At 50.5% G+C, this 23,215-nt stretch overlaps 2 protein-coding genes across 11 annotated transcripts in view; one reads left to right on the plus strand and one right to left on the minus strand.

Annotated features, from left to right (window-relative positions):
* Positions 1–2,490: 2,490 nt before the first annotated feature.
* On the minus strand, positions 2,491–22,286 carry STMN3 (stathmin 3). Of its 4 annotated transcripts, XM_030288328.4 has the most exons (7): positions 22,147–22,286; positions 21,578–21,738; positions 18,250–18,424; positions 8,559–8,654; positions 8,037–8,212; positions 7,366–7,557; positions 2,491–6,889 (listed from the first exon to the last, which is right to left on the minus strand). In XM_030288328.4, the coding sequence occupies exons 3-7, from the start codon at positions 18,266–18,268 to the stop codon at positions 6,830–6,832; spliced, it is 543 nt and encodes a 180-aa protein (XP_030144188.1). In that variant the 5' UTR covers positions 18,269–18,424; positions 21,578–21,738; positions 22,147–22,286; the 3' UTR covers positions 2,491–6,829.
* Positions 22,249–23,215, plus strand: part of RTEL1 (regulator of telomere elongation helicase 1) — a 45,045-nt gene continuing 44,078 nt past the window's right edge. For 6 of the 7 annotated variants that reach the window (XM_030288837.4, XM_030288832.4, XM_030288831.4 and 3 more), the window contains exon 1: positions 22,273–22,409. The gene's annotated coding sequence lies outside the window, so the exon portion shown is untranslated. Of the gene's footprint in view, positions 22,410–23,215 lie in introns of all 7 variants that reach the window. The other variant, XM_072917201.1, reaches the window with a different exon arrangement.

Here is a 23,215-nt window from a genome sequence, read left to right on the forward strand (position 1 = left end):
ACAGCTACTGGGTGGGTGGCTTTTCCTGACAGGTGTTCAGGTGGCATTTGGTCTGTTTAGTATTTTTTACACAAATTTCTAATGATCCTGCCTGATATATTTGTGGTGGTTTATTTAATGCTTTTTTTTTTTCCAAGGCTCTTCCTCTTTTTTTTTTTTTTTTTTTTGTCCCCGTGCAAACCAACCCTGGCTGATAACAAGATGCCAGCTCTATTTCCTTCATGTTCCCCCTTACCAGTCTACCCACTTTAATATCATTAAAGTGCTGTTCCACAAGGAATTGTATTTTTTTTCCTCCCCCGAGATAAACAGTGGTAACCAGCAAGGTTAAATCACCCACTGGAAATGGTGACTCCCTTTTCCTTAGCAACATGTCTGTCTGTCTGCCAGCGCTACTGCTGCATCCTTGGGACCCCAGTGGGGTTGGACAGGACAGATAAAAGGTCCCTTTTTCCACTAAAACCATCTCCCTACAGTGCCCAAGAGCAGTGGCCTTATCAAGGTGGTAAGAAGGCAGCAAACCCCCGGTAATGCTGTCCTCCCTACTCCAGTTTTCCCAGCAGTCAGTGGCCTTTTGGAAAACAAAACCTGGCTTTTGCTGTCAGATCCCAGGACACAGGAAGGGGGTGATTTCACCTCCTGGCCCCTGATCTGCTCCCTGCTCTGCCCCTTTATCAGTGGGCAGACTCGCCCCAGCCATGGTGCCAGTGATGCTACCAAAACACGGTGAGCTGTTATGCTTCAAACCAAATCACTCTGCAAAATCTCGGGGTTTTGCCTGCCCAGGTGAGCCTTTGCATTCACCTTGGCAGAGTCTCTGATCCCTTCCCTTACTCAGGCACAGCTCAAGCACTTTGTAGGGATCCCTTAAGAGTTACGTAGCTAATTTTGCTTTCTTGACTTGGTTTTGATTTTTTCCTTAAGGAACTCTTGACATGGTGTAGAGTGAAAGAGGCACTGTCAGGGGGCAGGGTGAGATTGGATATTGGTAAGAAATTCTTCCCTGTGAGGTTGGGGAGGCCCTGGCACAGGGTGCCCAGAGAAGCTGTGGCTGCCCCATCCCTAGAGATGCTCAAGGCCAGCCTGGAGAGGGCTTGGAGCAGCCCTCCAAGGTGTCCCTGTTCATTGCAGGGGGTTGGAACCAAACCATTCCTTGATTCTGTGATTTTGTGGGTGCTAGAGTCTGGTTCAAGCCTTCAGTACTGTATCTTCAGCACTCAGCCCCACAGGCCTGCACGGTAGGTGGGGCTGGAAGGTGGTGGGAGTCTCTCCACAATTCCTTCCACTCCTCCTGCCCCATCCTGCCCCAGCAGATCCCATGCCTCTGTGGTTTTCTCCTTCAGATCACAAAAGGAGGTGTCTTGAATTAACTAAAACATGGATGTTTGCTACATCCATGTTTTAGAAGAGCCCGGGTCAGTGGACTGTATCAAATCTCAGAGGAAAAGGGAGCAATGCTGCATTTGCAGTCAGGTTGTTATCTCCGGAATCAGGAAGGTCAAGCTGCAAAAATAGCATTCCTGTTTGTGCGAGCAGCAGCATCCTGAGGACACGTGGGAAAAGCATCAAGCATGGGCTGCTTGCCACTGCCACCACCGTGATGGCCCCAGCACTGTCCTGGCACTGTCCTCCTGGCACTGCCCTGGGAATTAAAATTAAAATCCCCCCCGCCTTCCCCTCCGTTTGTCTCCTTGCATACTGAGCTGAGCTCTGTGGAAAGTCTCCCACACTGGTTATTTTGATGGATCACAAAATGTGGGACAGCCCAGAAGGATGCTGCCATTTCAATATCCCCTCAAGGACAGCGAGGACAGTGACCAGTACCACTGGGCACCACTTGTGGTGGCAAAAGCCCTCGCCACAAGACAAGTGGGGGAACCTTTCCCCAGCAGCGGGGAAAGCAGCCAGGCACCCTCCCACACATGTCCTTGTGGATTATGAGCTTCCCTATTTTCAGTTGCAGTTTTTGGACATTTTTGTGTACCTGGCTCCAGGGATGGGATTGGGAGCATTGGCCATGCAGGGGCTCGTGAGGTGGGGCCCATCTCCCTGAGGACTACAGCCCTGCTCCCTCCCACTCTGTCCAGCTCAGGCTGGATCCTTTCTCAGGAAAAGCTCATGAAGGAAGCATTGGATTTTTTAATAAAGAAGCTCATGTGATTTCCAGAACTGCACTTGTATTTGCAACTGCTCTGTATCTTTTTTGATCTTCCTGTGTAAAGACTTTGCACACCCTCACTCCCAGCCACAGGGGGTGGCAGAAGGATCCTCATTAAGGCATTTATTATGTTGTCCCTCTGAGAATGATGATAAACTGTCAATTTCTGCCTCTTTTATTCTGTGTGAAAAAGCAGTCACTGAGCATTCAGAGGATTAGGGTCTATTTTGTTAAATCTTTAGGTAAATTTCCTGTTTAATGCTGTTTATTGGTATTCTCACAATACAAAGAGAAGCCTTGCAACTAAAACAACCCGGAGAGAGACGGACATGTACGGTTTCATACCAACTTTATTTCTTTTTTTTTCCTTTATTTTTTTTTCATGATCACTTCTTTTGCACAACAACAACCTCAAGTTGATAATGAAATGCATGTGGCAGACCAAAGGGAACCGGACAAGGCTCTGTTAGGGATGGAAAGTCTTTCCATGACACTGCACCAGCTCCCCACCCAGCACAAGGGATGTGACCCTGGCTGTGGCAGGAGGAGCACATCCTGCCCGGAGGACAGCTGGGGTGCTGAGCCCGGGGGTGACAGCTCAGCCCTGTGCCCACACAGTCATCTTCCAACCCTCTCCTGCAGCCACGGGCCGGGGTGTTCCTCCCGGGGTGCACAGCTGCGTATCCCAACTCCATACTTTGGTACTTTCCATTTCAGAGCACTTCAGAGACGTGGAGGCATCGGCTCTCCCGTGGTCCCCGTGGGGAGGGAGCATCTATGTCCCCTTGTCAAAGGGTGTGGGAAACTGAGGCACGGGGGATGCCAGGGCAGGGATGCCCAGCTGTCCCCTGTGCCCCTGCACCCCGGGGACCACAGTGCACCCACACATAGGCATGGGCCAGTGCCCCTTTGCTGCTTTACTTAGACAACTGGCTACAAAGGTGGAGTTTATTGGTCTTACTATGTCATCTCATCCCTAGCATGGAGAGTAAGAAATCTCTAGCACCGTAAACAGCCATTCCCTGACTCATTTCAAGTGGTATCAGAGTGAATGTGCATATATTGTTTCCACAGATGCGTTTCTGTGCGTGTGTGCACAGCCGGGTGCACAGCCACCGCGAGGAGGACAGGAATGCCATGGGAGGGAAATAACAAACCCTGTGAGACAAGATTGCAGAGCCAGGGCCACAGTCACACTGGGCTAAGCTAAAGCAAGCAAGCTGAAGTTTACATTTGAAAGAGAGCAGCAATACTGACCTACCCCCGAGGTAGGATGCATGCAACTCCTCAACTCCCACTGGCCCTGGAAGGTCAACTCAAAGGGAACCCCACAACTGGGTTAGAGCAAGATTTTTTAATGACTCCAAAATAATAAGACAAGGAATAGGCTCAGTCCAGAAGTAGTTGAAGGAGCCAGCATCCTTGGAAGTGCCTGTTTACAGGCAGAGCTGAGCTCTGCTGTGTGGAATAACATGGGCACAGAGCTGTAGTTTGGACTACAGCTGGTTGTGCCTTTCCTACAGCTTCACCCATCACCCAGCTGTTGGTACCAGGTGGGAGCTCATTTAGCTTCAGCTCCTCATTCTTGTCTGAATCAAAGGCTCTTCTCCAGGAGGGCTCTTGGAAGGCCTATACATGCACATAATGATGTCACCCTCCTGACTTTCCTCCCTCACACTGCTGCCACACTTGAGGTCCAGGCAGGGATGCTGTGGGTGCCCTAAGGATGCTCCCCCTACAAGGCACATTCCCATGTCCTCATTGGAGACCTCAAACCCCACAATAAGGAAGGTGACCCCGAGAACTGGAGGGGTTGCATGCTGTGTCCACATCCACGGCACATGGGAATGCTCTAGGAATGACATAGGCTGGGGCAGTAAGGATGTTAATGAGGATACTTAATTAGTCTCATTTGAGTCATGAAGTATGCAGCTGCACATAGCCAATAGCATGAAGGGATATGGAAAGGCGTGGAATAACCGTGATCCTGGCCCCTGCCACGTGCTGCAGGTTGGGCACGGTGCTGCATGAGCTCCTGGCCACAATGGGTTTGGAGCAGCAGTGGACACTCCTCATCCAGCCAACAGCAGCCAAAGCAGTCACACATTTCCCTGATAGTGCCCAGTGACCCTGGACAAGCTCCTGAACATCCCTACTCCATCCATCTGCACCAGGCAAACACGGCTCCGGGACACGTAAAGCCTCTGGCCCCACAGGTGAGGCTGTTTCCTTGGCACGGCGTGTCTCAGCAGCAGCTCCCTGACATTACCCATGCACAGCTCTCCCTGCACATCCCTGCTCCTCTGGTGCAGGAGCTGCTCCTGCAGTAACACATTTTCCAGCCATCTCCACCATCCCTCACTGCACCAACCTGATGGAGGGGAGGAAAAATTAGTCTCCCAGTGCTCACACCTGCATGAGCACCATCTGCCAGGCCATTTCTGCACTTGCCATGGGAATTTCTGCCAGGAAAAGCTATTGCAAGAATAAGTCTCCACTTGAGACCCATCTGGGCTCTAGGGAGGGGGAAGAGAGGGACATGGGACAGCACAAGGGACGGAGAGGGAAAATCCAGGCAGGAATTGAGCCTGGAGACTCAGGAGCTGTTTGGGAGGACGGCTCTGACCAGCACAACCTGTTACAGCTCTCTTCCAGCACATGCTAAACCTGACAGATCCTCCAGCTTCCACCGGGTTGCAGGGAACCACCTGGAACCTCCACACAGAGAGGTTTAGATCAACACTAAATTAACACTAAATTAGATGTACTGGAATTGAAGCATCACCTCTATTCTTCCTCTCAGCCCTTCCTTCTCCTCCCAGCATGAGGAACAGCCGTCCCCGCTCTCACTGCCCTGCCTGCAGGACTCGGCTGCCTCCAGCTCCCAATTCCATCATTTTCCAGCTGCTCTTTGGTCCAGTATCCCACTGGCACCCTGTCTTCACCTAGCCCAGCCTCCGACTCCTTCTGAGCCCCCAGGAGAGAGTGAAAATGGCCATTTCTCTTGTTTTCAACTCTTGTTCATGAGTACAACATTTCTGATAATAATAATCATAATAATCATAGTACTAAAAACAGTATTTACAACAAGCTCCAGGTCAGAATTACACACCAAGCAAACACTCAGCACCACAGAGAGTAGGACAGGGTTAATATCCCGCAGATACCTTCTCAGATCCCACCAACGTGGGACACAGACATTTGACAGTTTCAACCATTTCTTACACACAAACATTTCATTTAAATTACTTTTTAATTTTTTTTAAACTTTTTAAAATTTCTCGTCACTATATGGATGAGGTGATGCTGGCGGCAATGCCGCGCTCTACACAAATGCTTATCTAAGACAGCTGCTACTATAAACTGATCATTAGCTACTGTTAAGAAATTCAACCCTCAGTTTCCTTCTTCACCCTAAATCTAATTTTCTTTTGTCACTGACAGCACAGGAGCTTTCTAACAGCCCTATTGTCCCCCCAGACCAGGAGGAGGGCTTTGGGAGTAAGGTAGCCCTTCCTTTTAGGAGCAGAGTCCCCTGACATCAAGCCATGGTCATGGAGGGATCCCTCCCACATCCAGCTGGGAATTCAGTGGAGATCAGAAGAGAGCACCAGGATTTGGTCTCCAGCAATCTTCCCTGTGATGCCCCAAAGAACCACATCCATCACTGGAAAGAGGGAAGGATTCTTCTGTTCACTAAAAGGCAATTTCACAACCATGCACCATCTCTGTTGGATTTGCTTTCCTAGCAGGGTGGAATCCTGTCTTGTGGGAGCACTGGGGAGCCCACAGAGGACTGAGGGTCTCTCCCAGGACTCCCACGGAGCTGGAAATGCAATCATCACCCACAGCTCTCCCAGGCAGAGCAGCCAAGACCTCTCAGTCCCTGCTCAGCTGGGAAGAGGATAGCTCAGTGGCCACCCAGGGCATCAGGCAGTGCCCACTGTGACAGGGACTTGCCGTGATGTGGCACCTGGCACCAAGCTTTGGGTGGAGCCCCTCTGCTGCTTCCGCGCAGGTTCTCAAAAATCACCCAAAGATGAGGACTGTGGTCACTGCCTACCTGGGCCGGCTCTGAAGGCAGCCAAAAGATGGGGGTTCTGCACACTGCAACCCCTGAGCCATCCATCCCTCTGCTTCCTCTCTCCTACCATGGGCAAACAGGGGACTGCTCCCTATTTTACTTCCCACACAGAAATTATCACTTATTCCCATTTTTCTGAAACTGATATTTGGCTCAGAGCAAACACCAAGAGGAGGAAAAGCCCTGGATAAGAAATCCGTATCTCTGTGACACTGGTGGTTGAATTTATTAATATCTTCGTTTGGTTTGTTGTGGTTTTTTTTTTTTTACATCAGTTTAAGAAATATTTTTTTTTAAAAAAAGGACAAAACCCTCCAAAGAAGCTGTTTGATTGACTGATCGACTGATTGATTCTCTATTTGATGTGAACTAGTTGCTATTCTGCTTAGAGGTCCCTATGATCTGTGAATCCCCACAAGCACTGACAATTAGGGATGCAGAGAGAAGCGTGTAGCTGTGGGACAAACACCGGGGAGGGGGGATGGAGAACCGAATGCTGCATCTAGACAAACAAAATAAAATGTGTTGGTTGGTCAACTGGTTGGTTTGTTAACAGGAATCAGGTGCTAGATGTGTAGAAAAGCCCTTTATCCAGAGATCTCCTCCCGCTGTTCCTTGTTCCTGCGGACTTCGGCTGCGTGCAGTTCCTGCAAAGACGGGAGAAATGACACCAGGCTAACACACCCTGCTCTTCTGATCAATATTTTCCTCCTGCACACATGATTTGAATCAGACATAAAAAAAGAGACCAGTTTCTCATCCAAAACATTCCAAGGGCAGGGGTTTACACTTGCAAGGAGTGAAGGATCATCTGTGGGAGCTTGGAGGTGATGGAACCTCCAGCGAACTGGCTCCTCTCTCCTGCAAAACCCTTCAGCCACACAGCCCATGGTGGGCCTAACGCTGTGTCTTTGGACTTGCACTTATCAGGATTACTCAGGCTATGTTCTCTACTCACCTTGAAGGACATAACCCCCTTCCTCACACTGCTCTGGAGCAGAGCTCCTCCTCAGCCACCACCACCAAGGGAACACCCTGTCCCTTGCACCCATCACACTGGGACCAGATCCCATTTTTCCATAAGGACCAGCACCCCCAGCCCTGTCCCGGGGGTCCCACTCGCCTTCTCGCGGAGCCGCTCCCTCAAGGCAGCGAGATGTGCCTCACGGATCTCCCTGCTCAGCTCCATCTTGTAGTTGAGCTTCTCCTCGGCCAGGCGGCTGAAGTTGTTGTTCTCCTCCAGCGCCTTGTGCAGCACCTCCCGCTCGTGTTCCCGCTTCTCCGCCAGCTGCTTCAGCACCTGCGCCTCCTGGGTCTGCGAGGGGTGGGGTGAGGCCACTGCACAGGCTCTTCCAGCCTTCATCGCCCCAGAGAGCCTTCCTGACTCCCTCCTCTGCTCAAACCACTCTGCCACTCCCCTCCACCCCATAACACAATCTTCTTGCTTGGAAGATACTTTTGGTGCCTTTTTGCTGCTGTCATAGAATTGTCTAGGTTGGAAAAACTCTCTGAGATCATTGAGTCCAACAGGTCCCCTAGCACTGGCCAGCCCACCACTAACCCATGTCCCCAAGTGCCTCAGTGATCACCTGATGATGATAATGGACTTGAATTCCCTGCTTCAATTACACTGCAGAATGTCACTCCATGATTCCTATGTCTCACCTGACAATTTACAGTGGAATAACAAGTGTCAGAACATTTCCCAGCTGTTTTAGATTATTCCCGCTGAGTTTTAGGGTTTGGTGCAATTAGCAGCAGAAAAGTCACTGTTTCTACAGGACACCTCCTTACCTTCCTCCTCTCTTCTGCAGCCTCCAGCCTCCTCTGCAGCTCCTCCAGGGACAGGTCCTTCTTCTTGGGAGGGGAGGAAAGGATTGGGCTCTCAGGAGATAAATCTGAAGGGGACTTCAGGATCACTTCGAAGCTCTGGCCTGATGCCCTCTTATCCAGCTGCTTCACCTCCATATCTTTGTGGGGGAAAAAAAACAGTGACTCTGTGAGCCTGTGCCATTCAGGAAAGTGACCTGAGGTCATCAAGCTCCTCACACAGGAATTAAGGTCTTCCCATGTCCTGATCTGAGTGATTTTGTTTTATCTCCAGAATTTCTTGATTAGTGATCACCTTCATCCCTTCCATGCAAATGCAATTAATTTAAAGTCATGGCATAATTACAGAAAGGTCACATTGCTGCTAATACCTTGTATGTCACTCTTGCATGAAGCAGAGAGATTCTGACTCTGGCAAGCTCCCACATTGCCCATGGGAGAACAATCCAAACACTGCTGGAGCTCCTCTGGGAGCAGGTTACCTACCTCCATACTGGTAGATGGTGTTGGGATGGGGTTGGGTGTGGAAACAGGAGCAGATGAGGGAGAGCAGAGACAGCTCCTTCATTTTCTCCTTGTAGGCTGAAAAATATGAAATAGCAATGAGAGAGATTCTAATGGCAACAGCATCTCTTTTTCATGGAGAAATTAAGCAAGCATCCCATCTGCAGTTATCAGACTCTATGGAGGCTTTTCCATGCTCCCAGAAATCCCACTTGCAGCTACCAGACTCTGTGGAGACGTTTCCATGTTGCCATAGCTTGCCAAAAGGTCCCCAAGGAGTGTCTGATCTAGAGCAGCCTAAATTAGCTGCCAGTGTGGCAAATGTTATGGGAACACACACAGCAGGGATTTAACACATCCAGGGTTATAAGTTTCTGTGCAGAGTTTTCCCTCCAAAGGAGCTGGGATGCTGCAGCCTGTTTAGTTAAACAACGTGGGACAGTTGCCCCACCCTTTCTCTAGAAGTGGAATTTCCAGTCTCTGAGATAAATGATGCCCACTGACACCTGGAAAAATTGCTCAATCCCTGGCAAGTTGGGAATATTTCACAATTCAGCATTTCTGAGGTGAGGGTGAAGAGGCAAGAGGAGATCAAAGGGGCATTTGAGTGATGAAACTGTTCAGGAGCTCTGCTACCAGGGGAAGAGCTGGACCCCAACTTCACAAGGAACCTCCTGCCCTGCAGCAGCAGATCAGGGAGGATGTGAGTGGATTCTGCCACCACCTCAGCCCACACAGGCAGAGGCTGGCACAGCCTGTGACCACAATAACCATCCTTCTCTAAAGGACAGGAAACACTCAATCCTTTGCAGCTCTCTGCTGTGAGCCCTCCAGTTTGCTCATCACTCCTGTGACTGGAGGATGCACCACAGCATCCTCGGTGATCACAAGTGCTGCCCCAACACTGATTGCCCCAGAAGCAGATTGCTGCAATCTTCACCTGTATTTTTGGAGTTCAGCACAGTTAAGACAGTGAACTGCTTGCACACTGCTGACAAAGAACCTCAGAATAGGAGTTGAAGCTGGTGAGGTGCTCTGTCAGGCTGTCATGTTCTTTAGCACATCAGTGAAACCCTCACAGCATCACTCCTATGTGGCAGGTCTGCAGCTGGAGCTCAGCTGTGAGTGCTGCTGCTGCCTCATGAGTCCTCTGTCCTGGGCTGACTCCCTGGGTGACACCCAGGCTCCTGTGGGGACAGTGTCTTCATGGCTGCATGTCCTGACAAACCTGCCTCTCCTCCTGCCCCTGCCACAGGCATTCTGCTGTCCTGCCTTGCTCTGCCTCTGGATTTCCCACATATCTTGGTGCTTTTGCCATTGGTTTGTCCCCTCTGTTCTGAGCTCAATTCATGCTCCAGCCAGAGGTGACTCTGCAGTTCAGCTTCCAATGCCACCTTCAGGACAAGACCCTCCCCTGGGCCAGGACAGGGAAATCCCCAGAACATTGTGATCTGAAGAGGCATTAGACACAGAACAATTCTGAAAAAAGGAACATTGTGTGTATCACGTGCCCTTAGGAACATCCTTCAGGTATTCTCCACTGCCTTCCCACAGCTGAGTGGGAAAACCTATGCCAGTTTCATGCTTTCTCTGATTTTTCCTCCTAGGTACAGAACTTCACCATAATTAGCACTGTTCTTTTGCTAAAGCACCATCCCTGAAGCTCAGATCTTGACTGAACACTTTTTAAACTTGCTCCCCATTCTGATTTAAACCTCCTGCCCAGTTCTGCAGTTAAATGCAAACGAAATAGGAATAGTTTACACCAGCAGTGGCAGCCAGACATCTTTGATTTTGTTCTTAATGAAAAAAAACCCCTCTGGAGAGCCTCTGAGAGGCCCAAAGTCATGGCATGGAGCAGGCAGCTAATGCATCTCCTAATGTGCTGCCAAGAGCCCTGAGGAGGATCCCTGGGAATAGATGAGAGACATTATCATTTGTTATCATTTAGACATTCTCATTTAATACAAACAAACCAGTCAACCAGGTCGTTGCTCCACCATTATGTCTGGTCCTGGGTGAAACCAAGGCATGAAGCAGATGTGCCACACCCCCGACCCCCTCATTTAATCCAATTTAATTGTCTGACAGCACTTGTTACAGAGCTTGGTGCTTTGTATTCCATGACTCGGGCTTCAGCACTGGCACTGTGTGCTGCATTCCCTGCCTTTCAGGAGGTTTGCCGTGGTGATTTCACAGCTGCCTCCATTCCACCTGGATCTCCCGTCCTGCTTTCCCTTCCGCAGAGCAAACTGACCGTCTCTCTCTGTCCATTAAAGTGAGGAGGAGCAGGAGGACAGCAGCCCCCGGGCTGCGGCAGGGCTGTGCTGAGCTGGAAGCGCTCTGTGTCCTTCCCCCGCCCCGGCGCCAGCCGCCAGCTGGAATTACCGGGACACGGGGCCGGCAGCGGGGCTGGAGCTGCCGCGGCCCCGGGGACCGCCGGGGGATGGTCCCGAGCAGCGGGAGGGGAGCGGGAAGGACCGAGCCCCCCGGGAGCTGCCGGGGGATGGTCCCGAGCAGCGGGAAGGGGCAGAGGGAAGGACCAAGCCCCCCGGGAGCTGCCGGGGGATGGTCCCGAGCAGCGGGAAGGGGCAGAGGGAAGGACCGAGCCCCCCGGAGCCGCCGGCGCTGCGCTCCCGGCCGGAGCTGTCCCTTCAGCACCGCCACCGCCGGACCCGGCCGGAGCTGTCCCTTCAGCACCTCCGCGGGGGCATGGAGGGGAGAAGGACTGACTCCTGAAGAAATTATAGAATCATAGGAGCACAGCATCGCCACAGGTTTGTTGGGATTGGAAAAGATCTCCAAGATCACCAGGTCCAAGTGTCCCCCCAGAACAGTCGAGCCCACCACGAAACCATGTCCCCAGGTGCCCATCTACATGGCTTTTAAATCTATCCAGGGATGGTGACTCCACCTGGTCCCTGGGCAGCCTGTGCCAGGGCTTGACAGCCGTTTCGGTGAAAACATTTTCCTGATGTCCAGTCTAAACCTCTCCTGGCTCAACTTGAGCCATGTCCTCTTGTCCTGTCACTTGTTAACTGGGACAAGAGACTGAGCCCCAGCTGGCTGTGCCCTCCTGTCAGGGGGTTGTGAGGGTGAGAAGGTTCCCCCTGAGCCTCCTTTTCTCCAGGCTGAGCCCCCCCAGCTCCCTCAGATACCCCTGGTGCTCCAGACCCTTCCCCAGCTCTGTTCCTATCTCCGAACACAGTCCAACCCCTCAATGTCATTAGTGTCCTGAGGAGCCCCTGATCCATGCCCTGAGAACAACATGGATCCCTGAAAGCCCCACACGTGTGCTCCAGAGCCAGCAGTTACACCCGTGGGACACAGGAGCATCGCAGTGATGGCCTTGCACTCATGACATGTTCTGTGACAAAGAATTGTTTTATCAGGTTAAGACAAAAAAAGACATCCTGTGAGAGGTACATCCTCATATTCAGTAACTAAAATAAAGATCCCTAACCTCTGGGATGCTATTTAGGAACCTGCGAAGATCAAACCTGAGATTTCCTGAAGCAAGACTTGGGCTCAATCACAGCTGCTTAAAACCCAGGGGTAAAAGATTGCCAATCTCAGCACTAGAATTTGCTTCAGAAGTATCTGCACTCCCATTTGCAATAGATTTAAGGTTTTGAGGACATGTTTATGCCAGTGGACAAAACCCTTGAACCAGGAAAAGACATGTGGCTGGCCAGAATATGACATGGCCAAGGCAATCCTGCCCAGAAAGGATGGGTCTAGTGCACAAATGAATATATTTTAAGAACAATTAGACAGGGAATGCTAAACTTTTTACTTGAGCATCTATTAGCATTTTTACTTCTATTAACATAGAAAAAAATAATTTCAGCCTGCACTGTGCAAATATTTCATTTCTGTATAAATTCATCTGACTCAGGTCCTCAGGGACTTGATACCAAAGAATTGCTTCAGTCTCAGAGGTGCAGCAAGAACTCTGCCTCGCTGGTGGGCAGAGGATTAGGACAGGCTGCTCACTCAGGTGTGGCTTACTGACATTTTAGTTCTCTTTTAAGGCAAACACTGCAATGGAAGGATCAGCAGAAAAATTCCTTCCCATTTTTTTGTCTCAGCAGCAAATTCATTCACTCTGGTATGGCCTTCCTCCCTGTGTCATGACATTTCACTGCTGTCATATCAGAATTGGGGTGAAACATTGCAAATAAATGAGTGGTGTAAACCAAGAAGTGAATAAACTGTAGAAGTTAGAGAAAATGTATCAGTGTCTCATCCTCTAAAGTGGAGTGTGCTTATATTTTGTTGGCTTTAGAGGAATTTGAGCAGTGATTAAGCTACAATCCATAAAGGTGCAGTCAGTTCCTCAACCCTTCTGAACATTTCTGCCCTGCAATCAGCACAGGCTGATTCTGGTTTGGTTGTGTTCCACCCCACACCCCATAAGCCAATCAATCTTTATTAAATTTTTTCATCAGGAGCTGACCTGAGCCTTCACCAAGGCACCAGGAGGCTCAAGGTGCTCCCAGCTCTCTCTGGTGACTCCTTTTCTGTGCTCCCTCCAGTGCTGCAGGGAACATCCTGCATTTCCATACCCCCACTGCTGCGCACACCATCGATCCATGTAAAGTGTTTATCTCCAAGTCAACCCCCGGAGACATTATCCAGCTGCTCCCCAAGTGCTGGTGGTGCCGGAGATGGAGGAACAGCTGGGAATGGTGTGGTGCAGGAGCAATGGGATTCATTTTCCTGCTCGTGATGTGCCTGGATGGTGAGGCTGGAAACCCATTATTCATTCAAAAGTTTTGTTCTCTGTTTCCTAAATACATAAAGCTAAACTGCTGCCAGGTTTTGGGGTGGTGTTTAATGGCATCCACCAAAACAGAGCGAGGCCATCTCGGCACAACACTGACATGGCATCAGTAACAGTGAACTAGAGGCAGAGCAAGGTTAATTTATGGGAAATTTAAATGGATGAGACTGGATGTGCTCTGTCTGATAGCAGGGTCAGAGGAAGGTTATTACAAGGAAATAATTTGGTTTGTGAAGATAACTTTGGAGAAGTAAGAATTGCTTCCACAATGAATATTATCTCATGCAAAAATAAGAACAGGCCAATTATAAATGCAATCAAAGCTTAAACAGAAGGCACAGAAGACAGAGAGACAGGGAACTGAGACCTCCAGCACAGACTGCAATGCCACACAAACAACAAAAGCAACCAGAGTCCTCAACAAGCCTTGAGAGTACAGCAGGCTTCAGATATTCTCCCCTGCCATGAATCCTATAATAAAAAGATTGGCCCTTCAGTCTAATGCACTTCCACCTTCTTGCTCCCCAGCTTCCACAAACAAGTCAGCAGCAGATCTTACAGAACCAGAAAACACCAGTGGGTTTTTTGTTTGTGTTTTTTGAGGGGTTTGGAGGTTTTTTTGCCAGCTCGGTAGCTGTAGCTCACACTGATGATATAGGGACACCACAAGATCTAGGCCCAGAAATTACCATGGGCTCATCATGATGTGGAATCATCCATGAGAACAGGCAGATGTGAGGTTTGCTCTGCCTTCTGTCAGACATCTGCTAAACTATTGCCCAGGAATGGTTTCCAATCACCCACCTCCTTCCCCCCAGGTTTTATTGGCAGCTCATGAATGTCACAACAACCCGGGCTGTGCATCAGCAAATCACTCGAGCTGTAGCACTGGAACATGTGGGCTGCTCCCAGGAAAATAACCAGGGAAATCTCCTCTTGTATGGACTCAGCAACAGAGAAGTGCCCAAGCTGTGGAGCAGAGCCCTGGCTGGGGGGTTACTGTTGGAAGGAGAGAAGCACGGCCTGGGTTGCTTTATGAAGCAGAGGAAGGAACAAAATGGAAGCAGCTAACCCAGAGTGTTTGAGGATTTGAGGCAAACATGGGTTTGGATGGTCAGGTTTGGATGAGACAAAGAGCTGTGAAAGAGCTGGGGAGCTGATGAGGCAGCAGTTCATGAGACAGTCAAAGACAGAGCCCAGTGCCTGATGTGTCAGGGACAGATGTGCTCTGTGACCACAGACAGTCATTTGGTCTCTTTGGATCTTGGTTTCCTTCCCATTAACTGAGGATTACTGTATTTCCCCATTATATAGTGGTACTATTTACTATTTGCATAAACAAATTCAGAGGGGATAAGATTCTCTAGTAGAGCAATAATCATGTAAAGGTACCTTGAAAGAATAAAAGGATTATTTGTAATATGCTGAGCGGCTCTTTACCATTTGGGAGATGCTAAAGTACCACAGCACATGCACATGGTCTTTGGTTGCTCTCTGGCTCTTTTGTATTTTCTAAATCACACTCCATTGGTTTAACTCCCCTCTGGAGGGGAGACTTTAATTTCTAAAACATAACTCACATCTGGAGGAGTAAAACCCATGTCAGTAGGACAGCTGGTAGGGATTAGCCAGGCATGTTTTTCCAGTTAATTTAGGGGTATAGAAGTTTGAGTGAGTTTCAGGTCCCTCCAAGGATTGTCGTGAAAAATCATTGGCCCTGTTCACCCTCTGCTGCCCACACAGCTGTCACAATGGGCTTATCTGCAGCCTTCTAGTTGCCACATCAGACCACTAAATATCAGCTTTTACTCAAAAGAAGGAAAATGTGTTCATCTGATAAAACAGTGCCTTCACCAGATCTGAACCAACAATGACAGATTCCAAGAAAGGGCTCCTTTGAGATATTGGAAGCACCTTTCCAGAGTCTACATGGAACGAGATATTATTTATACTTTTTAAAATATATTATTTATATTTTAGAAAGAACAAGCATTTGCTAATTATTTAGATCCCTTGTTTGGATGCACTGGTGGGAAAAAAAAAACAAACCTACAATTATAGGCTCTTTTGGCATGTAAAACTGAATTCCCAATAGAAGAACCATAATCTTTTAAGGCTACTTCAACAGCCAAAGCAAAAGACAATAGTTATCTCTTGAGAGCACAGAGAGATGGAGAGCTTGATAGAAAGGATAGAAAGGACTCTGACTCTCCAGCGTGGGCAGCAGAAATGTCAGGACAGGGCAACACCACATGGTGTCCTTCAACGCCACCCAGAAAAGGGATCAGGAGCTAACCCAGAGCTCCATGAAGTCCCTCAGCTCTCACATTTCAGTGCAGGACGGGAAAACCTTGGCATCTGCCAAGGCGCATTTACCATGCCCAGTCATGAGGCCAGGAATGACAACCTGGTGTTTCCTCTTGGCTCCACCCTCCAGACGCGCCGAAGCCGGAGAAAGCCGGCGGGGATGTCACCTTCTGCATCATTTCCCAGCCTCGCGTCTCTTTATCCAGCCCAGCCGTGCGGGGAGCTCCGCGGAAGGCACAAAGGCACAAAAGCACAAAGGCACAGAGGCACAGAGGCACAGAGGCACAGAGGCACAGAGGCACAGAGGCACAGAGGCACAGAGGCACAGAGCCCTGCGGGATGCTGCGGGAGCGGTCGGGGGCTCTGCCCTGGGGCCGGCTCCGCACTCAGCCGGCACTGAGCATGTGCCGCCATCCCGCGGCTCCAGCGCCCAAAACAGCCCCCGGGGCCGCCAGAAAACGCCTGAGGGGACAGGGAGACAAGAGAGAGGGCAGCCAGGCTCGGGGGAGCGAGCCCTGTGTCTTTTCATCCCGAGGATTTGGTTGTTTGTTTAAACAAACCAAGAGAATCTTCCCGAGGGGGATAAAGCCCCCGGGCACCAGCCGCAGACTGCAGCTGCCCTTCCCTCGGCACGGATCGGCTTTTGCTGAGAATAAAGAAGGAAATAATGAAGAAAGCAAACAAGGCTCATTCCTTAATTGAGGATTCATAATTATTTTTCCTCTGTCTTTCCAGCTACTCTCCACTGCTGCTGTAGGAGCTGTAGGAGATGGGGAGCTGCTCCTGCAAAGGCAGCTGGGCGAGGCTCAGCCCCGACCCTCCCTTGGCACACAGCGCCCTATTCTCTTCCCTCCTGCCACAGCACTGCTTTCCTTGACTTTCCTTGACTTCTTACTTCTTGAAATTGCTTCTCTACTCGATCTGAGTCACAAGGAAGCCCCATTTGACGCTTCTTCATGATCTTAAGTCTCCTTGACAGTAAAACTGCATCTCTGGGAGAACGAGTTGTGCTGTGGGCACGCAGTGGGTTGGGAGGGTGAGAATGCACCAACTGGAAATCGCATGTTCTGCCTACGTGTGTTTCATCCACCACCTCGTCCATCTCAAGTTCGATGCAACCTTGGTTTAGAGGGCTGGTAAGTCTGAGCCTTCCCTCCCACCCCCACTGTGCAAACAAGGTCCAATCCTGCTCGGTAGGGAAGGCAGGAGATGGGTGGCACCTCCCAAGGGTGCACTGCTGCAGATGTTCATCGAAAAAGGGATACTCGCAGAAATATATGCAATATTTGGAGGTTTTCTATCATAAACACATTTTTACAATGCTGTTTTATATCTTTAACTGCGTGCAAAGCCCACTCAGAATCAGCTGTGCCCTTATACTCCCTCCACATACACACCCCTCCATCTCTCCGTGCTTCTTCCCCCTGCATCTACTGGTCTTTTAAAAGGAGTAAGGAATAGAAAATGCATGGCAGAAAACCTCGGCAAAGGGCAGTGAAAGAAGCAAGAAGTGTTGCCTGGTCTGTGGGCTGGTTCCCTGCCTGGGGGCCACAAAGCACTGCCTGCTCTTCCTTTTTGTCTGTCGCTCCTACTCAGCCCTCCAGGATCTCACTTCCCCCTCCCAAGCCCCTCTTTGTAGGGTGCAGAATTCAGAGTCATTCCAAGAAAGAAAATCGGTTTTCTGAAAGAAAAAGACCCTCTAAACCCACCCACTGTTCATTGTACCATTTCAAGCTTCTCCTTCACCCACACTCCCGGTTTCAGCCACTTGAATCCCTCTTTCCCAGTCAAAGGGGGCAAGACGGGTCTTTGGGAAGCTGGACCGAAGCATCCTGGGCTGCCATCCTGCAGGCAGACCCGAGCAGCTCCCGGGCAGCCGCGCTGTGATTCCCGGCACTGCTGCAGGAGGGAGGAAGGGCTTCCCTTGCAGCATCTCGTTTCACCCAACGCCATCAGAGGACCGCTCCCCTGTAGCACCTTCGAACCAAGAAATGTGAGCTGTGCAAGAAATCTGGGGCTGGGAAGCCCAAAGAATACATAAAAACCCACCCAGATTCTTCTAGTTGGCTTTGGGGGATATTTTTAGGACATTTCTGACTCTTCCCCGTGTCTTCCTCTCTCTTACCCATTCAGGCAACACATGATCTTCACAAAACAAAATGTAATTTCTGATTTCCTTGCATCCAGCTGCACTGTATGCATTTTTTTCTTGGAAAAAAAAAAAAAAGCTCTACGATGTTACAAAAATAATATTTAATTGGCACGTAGCAGCATCTTCTAATAGCACAATGAAATGTCAGCAATACTTTAAATTGGCAAGTTTATTACACGTGTATTCATATTAAAATAAAAAGCCCACCTGCTATCTTGCATCAGAGGGGTGTGTGTATGGGGGTGGAAGGGGAACAATGCTGCCATACCAGCTGCCTCCTCAGCACAGAACTCCCCCGAAACCCACGGGGGGAAAAAAAAAATCAAAAACCAATCCAAACCTTCAGAATAATGATAAAAAAATATAATAAAATTTGATGATTTTAGAAATGCATTGATGTCAAGCCCCCGAGAAGCCGCCTGTCCTACCTGAGACGGTGCTGGCCATGCTGCGGCGGGAGCGGAGCGGTGCTGCAGGAGCGGGAGGGAGCGCAGGAGCTGCGGAGGTGCTGCAATGCTGCGGGGAGGCAGGACTGACTCAGCTGGAGGGGGCTGCAGCCATCCGCGGCGGGGAGAGGCTGGAGCGCCCAGAGAAAGGCGAGGGCTGGAAAGAAAAAGAAGGGTCACTAGTTCAGAATATTAATGAGCGTATCAGGCCTCCTTTCCTGGGAGGCTTTGACGGCAGATCCCTCCCAGGCAAGCCTGCCTGCCAGAACACAGCCCCACGGCGGGGGGGGGAGACACACCCAGCCAGGCGCGGGCAAAAGAGGATTTTTTCCTCCTCTTCCTCCCTTTCTTGTCTGCTCGAGATGGGCTAAATTGCTTTTTACCTTGCTGAAAGCAGAATTAAGATTTTTTTTTTATTTTTTTAAACCCTCCATTCCAAGGCAGCCTTACCTGCAGGGCCAGGTCGGGGGTCTGGCTTGGCTGGGCTGAGGTGTGAAGCCCAAACCCCAAACCTTGCAGCAGCTTTAGGCAAACAGCAAAGGGAGGAGGGATCCCAGCAGGTTTTTTTTTGGGGTTTTTTGTTTGTTTTTTTTTTTTTTTTGTTTTGTTTTTGTTTTTTTTGCACCAGCACTGAGGCACTAAAGGAGCTGCAGTTTGGGGAGGAAACTGCTGTAAAAGTAAAGGAGAAACAGCAGAATGGAGCCTTTCGATTTTAGTGAGAATTCTCTGGGTTTCTTCTCCACTCTAAGCATCAGGACCTCTTTTCTTATAATTTTCTGTCTGTTCTCTATAATTTCTATCATTCCCATTTGTGGCTATTGCTAGGGGCCAATGCTTCTGTGCTTTTAGAGCAACACACACACACTTGGGAGCAAGGAATCCTCCCAAACCCACACATCTCCTGGCACGCTGCAATGCAGACACTCCCAAACAATTCCAGCTGCTGCAGAGAACCACAGGTTGTTGGAATACCTGCCAGGGCTCTGGCTTGCTCAGGGGCAGAAGCCATAGAAACTGCCTACTAAATTCAGTTAGAAAGATTAGAGATTTTTCTATTTTCCTATTTTTTCCCCAATCAGTGTCCTAACACTCTAATGGAAAAAAAAAATAGAGAAAATGTCTAACTCATAATAAAATTAACACTATCCACACATTTTCCATATGTGTTTGCAACGGGACTTTTTAAAATGACCTTTAACTACTCCCTGTTTTGTCCAAGCCTTGTTTTGTGGTTCCAGCTCTCTCTATTTTCTCCTTGGATTGAATCTCCAGAACTTGACAGGTTGTCTTGTGTGTGTTTCAAAAACACCTTTGCCAAGATCAGAGGAAGGCAGCCATCCCAGGCACCTGACTGGTGGAGTGACTTCCCCCTTCTGCTCAGGATGAACTCTGGCTTTGATATTCCCAGCAGTCCCAAGAGGGTCTGACTACCTCTTGCAACATTCTGGATCTTTTGGCATCAATCCAGCACACATTTTATGCATTTTATCGAGGAAAGGGTGTGGAACGATTTAAAGGTGCCATGGCCATGTGTCCCACTGGAATAGACTGTGAGAGAAATGGGGAGCAAATGATTTGGAGGGTCAAGGTGGAAAGCTGTGTTGTTATTTGCCAACAGTAAATGGACTGAAAGGCTCTGGACTATCAGGATTAAAAGAAATCAGATAATTTGAGGGGCAAACAAAAACTCAGAAAGACAACAATTGGCAAGTCAATCCTCCTCTATCTGAAAAGAGGTAAATAACCTTCATGCCAACCACAGGAGTTTCACAGATGGCCCTCGTTGCTCTTTTATCCCATTTTTGAAGATTCCTGCTCCTCTGGCAGCATCTGGATCTCATCTGGAAAGAGATCCTGCCTGGGCAGCCTCTGAACAAACACGGCCATTATTCACTTTGCACTTCTGCACATGATCAATGTTCCCCTTGCTGGAGTCTCTGGTGTGGTTCAGCCCCTCCCCACAGAGGTAAAGAACCATCTTTCACAAGGTTTTTAGTTTGCACATTGGTTTCTTTTTCTTGAAAATGAAAAATAGTGTATCCAAGACCTTAAAACCCAGGAATGAGTGAGAAGTGGAGATGGGCTGGTTCCTCCTGGCTGGGCTGGCAGGGACAGGCTGGGCTGGCACACAACTCTGTGCTGCTCAGACAGACTTTAGAAATCTCTCCTCCCTCTCCAAAACTCTGCTTTGTAAGAACTCAGGGTCTGTCCTAGGCAGACAAACACCAAGATGGCAATCCAGTGTGAGACCAACACCTTTATTTGTCATGTCTTTATCCCAAAAGATGCTGCAGCTTCACTAAACCTCCACAACAAAGAATACATTTTTCTCTGTAAGCTTACAAGCATTTCCTGTGTTCTGTTTTCAGAAGGCCAGCAGTGCCAGAGGCAGCCTGCAGCCCTGGTCAGGTGAGGTCACTGGTGCAGAGGAGCAGCCTCCAGCAGCTGCTGACTCATGTTTGCTGCTGGACACGGGCACCTCCTGCCTCGGGCTGCTCACCTCCAGCTCCCCTCTCTCAGCAGGTGACACTGCTTCTACCAGCAGCACTGAAACAAGGCAAAATATTCTCCTTTGATACACTTCTGATATTGTTCTTCCACGTGGGAAAGATGTATTTACAGGAAATAATGATAACAGAGTATGCCATGTATTTATGAGGAGTTTTAAATATTTTTTTTCTCCCCTAAGGTTATCCCACACTCTCATTTCACAATCTTTACAAAATAATTTCTTCTGTAGCTTCATCATGTGTAACTGGTATCACAGTAAAGAGTTCACAGTCAGAAACATGAGCAAAACCAGCTGTTAAAATTTTGTGAGGAGCATACAAAGTTCCACAGGAATAACTCAATGTTCCAGCTCATTCCCTGCAATTAAAGACAGTTTATGATCCAGGGAAGTTCAGCTGAAGGAATTTAAAGGCTGGCCACCAAAACAGCAACACCCATGAGCTCCCCTGACCCAACACCATGACACAGGAGGTACCACGAGTTTGGGAACAGAACAAACCACACAATGTATAACTTATATAGTTTAAGGTTTGCTCCTTTTAACATCAGAACCCTTCTACACACAAACAAGCTGTGCAGCTGGCCAGGAGTAAAGCATTTTAAAGGTACAATAAAAGAAGCCACATCCTGTTCTACATTTATGCAGCGACAGCATGAGACACAGCAATAAACCACAGAGATGAGTACAAAGTATTTTCTTCCTGCCTTCTCTCTCATATAGCTGCATAAAACACAGTTTTACAGAATTTGGGGATACAAGTAAGCCATGCCTATGCATTTATTAAACCCAGATTCTTACAAAATTGGGTAATCCATCAATCCAGAGCAGTTCACCACAGTCACCCGGCCTCAGCACCTGGAATGCCGACAAAGCCAGCCCTGGATGTGCCTGGATGCACTGGCAGGGGGCTGAAGGGTGGGAGCAGAAAAGCCGGGAACAAAGGAGCGGCACATTCACCCCTAACAAAAGAGACCCGTCAGAATTCATTACCGCAGGAGCTCAGCACAGAGCCACAGAACCCTCCCACCTCAAACGCCGCGGGTTTCACAAAGAACCCCGCCGTGTTCTGCCCTGCGCTGGGTGCCCAGGGGAGCAGGGCCCGGCACAAAGCGCAGCAGGGCCCGGCACACGAGCTCTGCCCAAGGGCACCGCTCATCGCACCCTCCTGAGCCGCCCAAAAGGGGAGACACGCCAGCCCCGGTGCGGGGTGTCCCCGCAGGGCTGGGAGGCTTCGGAAACGCGGCTTTTCGCCAGCGGGCAGCCGATATTCCGCCCCTCCACGGCCGAAGCTCGGCCTCCGCCCCGCGGGAAGCGGCTGCGGAAGCGGCCGGCTGAACCACAGGGAGCGGAACCGGCTTCCTGCAGACCTGGCAGCGCTCAAACCCCACCGGGCCTGCGCCGCTCCCGCCCGGGGCCCCGCTGGCTCCCCGGCACCGAGGCCCGGGCTCCACCGGGCTCCACCGGGCTCCACCGGGCTCCACCGGGCTCCCCGGGCCGGGCCCGCCATGGCCGCCGCCGTTACCGGGGCAACGCCGCCGCTCCCGCGAGAGCGCGCGCAGGAAGTGACGCACGGAACGCGCGGGCGGGACGCGTGACAGCGGCGCGGGGATTCCGAACGGAGCAGCGGGAGGTGAGGGAGCGCCGGGACACCGGGACAGGGGACACGGGGACACCGGGACAGGGGGACACCGGGACAGGGGACACGGGGACACCGGGACAGGGGGACATCGGGGACACCGGGACACGGGGATAGGGGACACCGGGACAGGGGACACCGGGACACCGGGACACGGGGATAGGGGACACCGGGACAGGGGACACCGGGACACCGGGACACGGGGACACCGGGACACCGGGATAGGGGGACACCGGGACACGGGGACACCGGGACAGGGGGACACGGATACGGACACCGGGACAGGGGATACCGGGACACGGGGAGCACGGAGACACAGGGACACCGAGAACCCCGGAGCTCAGGGGTCTGGGACCGCCGGGAACTCGGGGACACAGGGATATGAGGACACGGGGTCACAGCGACAGAGCACACGGGGACACCGGGACACGGGAGCCCCGGAGCTCAGGGATCAGGACCGCGGGCCGGAACGGGCGGTCCCGAGTGCCCGTGTCCCTGTCGCTGTGTCCCCGTGTCGCTGTAGCAGCCCGCACCGAAGGTTCGCACGGGCCTGGGGTGGCAGGACAAAAGGAGCGGCTGCAGCCCGGCTGAGTGCAGCGGTAGGTGCGGTATTGGGAAGAAATTCTTCCCTCTGAGGAGGGTGACAGCTCTGGCACAGGGCGCCCAGAGAAGCTGTGGCTGCCCCATCCCGAGTGTCCAGGGGCTTGGCATAGTGGAAGGTGTCCCTGCCCACGGCAGGGGTTGAATGAGGTGAACTGCCAGGTCTCTTCCAGCCTTATCATGGCACGATATCACCAGGA

The sequence above is a fragment of the Taeniopygia guttata genome, chromosome 20, assembly GCF_048771995.1.
Source record: "Taeniopygia guttata chromosome 20, bTaeGut7.mat, whole genome shotgun sequence".
Classification (NCBI taxonomy): Eukaryota; Metazoa; Chordata; class Aves; order Passeriformes; family Estrildidae; genus Taeniopygia; species Taeniopygia guttata.